Source organism: Tigriopus californicus, chromosome 7 (assembly GCF_007210705.1).
Source record: "Tigriopus californicus strain San Diego chromosome 7, Tcal_SD_v2.1, whole genome shotgun sequence".
Lineage (NCBI taxonomy): Eukaryota > Metazoa > Arthropoda > Copepoda > Harpacticoida > Harpacticidae > Tigriopus > Tigriopus californicus.
In genome coordinates, this window is record NC_081446.1 from 10139977 (window position 1) to 10145031 (window position 5055).

The following is a 5055-nucleotide window of genomic DNA, read 5'->3' on the forward strand; positions in this document are numbered from 1 at the left end:
TAGGGAAACAATATTGACATTAGATCTAGGGACCTGAATGTCATCATGTATTCGCCTTATTATCTCAATGTTTCTTATTCTTAGCTATGTATCTAAAGGAGGATATTGCCAGAGGGTAAAGAGGGTGGAGGCTACAATGCTTCCCTACCGACTCATTCGGTAACCCAAAAATAATGGGGTAAATCAGCTTGTCGCCTCTTCAACCCAATCTTTTTTGTTCAGACTAGATAACATCGGGCTCGTTCGGAAAGCGACTGTTCGCCAGATCTTATCAACCATTTGAGCCCCTAAGTCGTAGTAGAATGTAGCTATGTCATATTGTATCTGATGAAACCAATAAAATGCCTTTATTCGACATTCTTACCATTTCAGGTAGGGTTTCGAATCTCGCCTGTGACTTTGGAACAACATTCAGGGGCGTTCCGTTGTGAAGCCAAGTATCGGGACCTCACCCAAATCTACGCCATCCAACTTCAAGTTCTAATGGAGACTGCTTATGTGCCTCCACCATATATCAATCGTACCTTGGCCAGACAGGTTCAGTTAGGCCACACTTTCACATTGGTGTGCTCAGTCACGATTGACACTGGAGTGATGGTGGAACTAAGTTGGACCACCCCCAATTCCAAATCGATGAGCACCAGACGGCTCATTGTGCCCGACCAGATTTCCAGGAACTTGTCCATGGGGAACACTCAACTCAGAGTCATAGAGAGGGTAAGAGCGTTTTCAGTAACGCAACCTTGGATCGGCGCTGCATGCTCAAAATTTGAGCCTAAAAATGGGTCACCGCTCTTTGAAGCTTTCCATGCCGAGAGTCTACACTAGTACTTCATCTTCATATTTTATGTCATAAATTTGAACTGACAGTCAATCATGATGCACTTGTGTGGACACTCCCCGCGAGTTTAGGCTACTGTGCGGCCAAGGCGGATGTACGATTTGAACTGACAGTCAATCATGATGCACTTGTGTGGACACTCCCCGCGAGTTTAGGCTAGTAGGGAAGGAAATGGGGGGGGGGATACCAAGAACCAAAAGGCTCTTGACTTTCAGTGCTTTGAAATTTACGTCAGGCCTGCGGGGATAGAAAACGTGCAAACGTGCGACAAAATTCATTGAACAGTCAATCATGATAGGGATGAAATATCCAAAAACTCGAACCTGGACCAGATAGATTTAATGAAAATGCTAGTATGGAACACACATCATCTGGACCATGGAATAAAAACGCTAGTATGGAACACATATCAAAAGTTAGGCGGACCCTGGTATCATTACGTACTCGATCAATGATGCGATTGATAATTCTCCTTGTTTACCATTGCACAACAGGCGATCGAAATTGAATTGGAAGGAACCAAATTGATATGGCATTTGATGGATGCATTAAATTCTTGGTTACCGTAAAACCCAATCTTTTTGTGGGTTTATTTTTATGGACTTTTTCTACCACCTCAATGAATGCCAGGTTTGTGTGGGAGGGTAAACCCTGATTTAATCCCAATCTTTTCTAGTCCTTGACAATCCATCAAGCTACGCTCGACGATCAAGGGTCTTACGTATGCGAAGTAACTGATCATTCCGAGAATCGCCAAAGGAAGAGCGAATTCGTCCGAATCTTGGAGAAGGAAGAGCCTTTTCTCAGAACCTATTATGAGGGCTTTCAGACCATCGAAAAGATGGAGGATGACAAGGACATTGTGCGATGGGTCCTACAAATTGAATCTCATCCCAAGCCTGCAGTTGTCTGGTGAGTAGCGGGTTAAGCTTCCAAATAACGCCAATCCCCCCTATCCTTTGCTCTGTGGTGCTCAAGCGAGCCTGGTTATAGAACTGCATGGCTGTGATTAAGCTCTAAGCTCAAGTATGGTAGAATCACCCTCATAAAGCAATCAGTTATTTTGCATTCATTCTTCCTCGGCAGTGGAGCTTCAAATTGAAACGACCGACCTCAATAGCTTTTGAGTCGATGTACCAGTTTGAAAAAGAACCTCAAACTGGGGCTGAGACCGTCGTACTTTGTTAACGATTTTCCCTTTGGAGAAGTCGATGGTCAGATTTTGAAGCTTTATTCGCCAATCAGATGAGTCATTGTCCTCAAAAAGTTCTTTGTCCAACCGAGAGTGTTTTTCGCACTTTGACAACGCTCTTGTCTTACCCCTAATTACCAGCTGGGTCGCTCTCCCCCATTTCGCTCATAAATTCCGTTGAAAGTGTCTCTCATGAGCCAGCTCTTCAATTTCCAGGTATGCCCCATCAGGCGAACTCATTCCGGATCCAAACTACCCTTCCAACGACCTGATCGTGAGAAACTACTTGGAGACCAAGAACTCACACACGATGCTGCAAATAAACAAACTCTCTCTGGAAAACGCGGGAACCTACAGAGTCAGGGTGACTAATGGCTACCGGGTAGAAGAAAAGAAATTCACGCTTTTTCTTCGGGCAGCTCCTAAGGTGAGAAAAGCTGGACTTGATCTTTTGACACGATAGAATTTATGTCTGAGCAAAAGTTGTTCTCCTTCGTTTCGGTAATCAAATTGGGTCAGATGGACTTGCTGCTTTCGAAGGTGTCTTTCGCAACTGGTTAATTAAGTCAACGATCTCGTCAAGAATACTTTCACGTCTTTTAGAGACATTCCTCCCACTTTCCGTTGACTGTTTCCCCCTCGTTGTTTTCAGGTCTCCGTGTCGATTGAGGAGCAACAGAAATTGTATCAAATCGGGCATGAATACACCGCGACTTGCACGGCTAAGGGCAGCCCTCCTCCGAAAATCAATTGGCTATTTAAACCATGTACGACCTTCACCACGTGTGACAATAAGGGCACCAAGTCTTTGCCACCCGTTGATGGGTATGGCAAGTCGACATTTTCGGATATTGGTCGAGAGTCTACGATCAAGCTTATAGCTCATCGATCTGGACAGATCATTTGTCAGGCCTGCAACGAAGTGAATTGTCAGTACAAGTTCCTTCCATTCTTCGTGACAGATGTACCGAAAGGGTTTTCGGTCGAAGGGCCCAGGAAGGTCATGGAAGGGGATCATATCAAGCTACGGTGTTCGGCCTCGGTGTATAATTACACCCTCGGCTCGATTCAGTGGCTTAAGCATACGGTCAATGGGGATGAGACAATGTCGTTTGAAGAGGACCAAGTGGACGACTTTGGCCATTACAAGCTCATTTCCACCTCAACCGATTGGTCCTTTACCGAAGAACTCGTCTTCCCTAATGTATCGATTATGGATCGGGGTCGGTATAAGTGTCGCGTGAAACCAAAGTATAAGAATCCGATGAATGGTCCTCGTCCAAACTATTTGTCTAGTCCAACTGCTTCTCGGCGCCATAGCTACTTAAGCGACGAGGATGCTAGCAACGGCTTGGACCTATCATACTACAACGACTTCCCAAGTTCCAGTGCTGATGATTCTGATTCAAGTGAGTTGTCAATGGATCTGAGTGTGCTTCCTCTCAAACTACCAGTCATTACACACTCTGACCTCAAGGGAGACCAAACAATTGTCCTTCAATCAGATGATGGCCTTAGGCTGCGCTGCTTGGTAGATGGAAGGCCTAAACCCCAAGTCAGTTGGACCCTAAATGGAAAACCTGTCAATCTCACGACAAACACGTCTCGTGTGCAATTGGATGAGGGTGGTCAAGTGCTTCTGATTAGCTATTTCGCCGCCAAGGATGAAGGTATGTATGAGTGCAGTGCCGAAAACAAGATTGGCCATGCCACAGCTCGTCAGATTGTCGTCTTGCAATCTACCACAGAAAAAGACGCTATTTATGCCAATATCTCAATACCGGTCATCATTGCCGTGATAATTGCTTTATTGCTCGTTGTCATTCTCATCATCCTCGCGAAGTTATGCTACCGGAAAAGGAAGCCAACTTGGAAAGAGCCACCCACTCCGCCCACGCCTCGACTGACGCAGTACGAATTGCCTCAAAACGAAGAAGACGAGGAGTGCCGGATGACGTTGACCTCGACCACGAGAGACGGGTCGATATCCCCTTACAATCATTACGGGTTCACTCGAGGTCCTCCCAGCATAATTAGCAACTCACATTGCCATTGCCATTACGGCCCACCGTCAGTTTGTCCATCACAAATGGGAACCCTGCCTCATGGGGCGTCAGCAGCCGCGGCCCTGGGAACCCTGGACCATCATAGCAGTCTCTTTCCCAAGTGCTCAATTTGTGACTTCTCAGCTCAAACGCTTCCCATGAATCGGATGATGACACTTAGGAGATACGATCACAATAACCCAAGGTCCCGATCTCACTCTCCGGTCTCGCCGCGACTTAGTGCCGAGTTCTAAACCCTAGACCAATTTGGATGGTTGCATTCCTAGGGAATGATGATGGAAATGGTCCTGAAGGACTGCATCCGAAAACAGTTGACAGCAACCCAAACTATGTTCGCTCATCTGTTTTCACAGCCTGCCTTGGGTCGAAGATTTGTGCAATGATGAGAGGCAAACCCTGAACGTGGGAAAATAACCGAACAGTTTCAGATTGGCAGCCCATTATTGGCACTTGTGCGACGCTTTTGCTAAGGCAAGTGTGTCAAACTCACAAAACAAGACGTCGATGACGATGAAAAAGACGGAGGATTCTTCTCCAGCACCTCATTGAAATGATAAGTGCATTTACGCAAACACTTTCCAAACTGTGTGGTATGTGCTGAGGCCTTTCAAAGTCACAGAGGCTGCCTAATTTCATACAATATTTGTATTGTTTTCTACTTGTATACTTGTATATAAACCTTGCAGAGAAATATATCCGAAATAACACAATTGCATATTTTTCGTTCCCTCAATTGTATTAAATGTCTTGGAGGCAATTAGATGCCCCCCCTTGTCTGACATCATTTTATAAGAATTTAACGTGGCGTAAGTATTTCCAATACTTTCAATCATGTTTTTGGTCTAAGGTTTCGTAGCAAACCCAAATTTTACCATGTCTCAACATATACTTTATTGTCCTTGTGTCTCTTAGCCCCCATTTGAAGCGCTTTCAGTTGGAAGAACTAGAACTTTGAT

General features: G+C 45.2%; 1 protein-coding gene across 1 annotated transcript in view; it reads left to right on the forward strand.

Moving 5' to 3' along the window:
- The window catches only part of LOC131883675 (vascular endothelial growth factor receptor 1-like), a 12714-nt gene extending 7900 nt beyond the window's left edge, over positions 1–4814 (forward strand). Inside the window, exons 2-5 of the mRNA XM_059231191.1 lie at positions 373–717; positions 1518–1753; positions 2250–2460; positions 2686–4814. Of these exons, the coding sequence (XP_059087174.1) occupies positions 373–717; positions 1518–1753; positions 2250–2460; positions 2686–4332 (2439 nt within the window). The 3' untranslated portion in view covers positions 4333–4814. The remainder of the gene's footprint in view (positions 1–372; positions 718–1517; positions 1754–2249; positions 2461–2685) is intronic.
- The last annotated feature ends 241 nt before the right edge of the window (positions 4815–5055 follow it).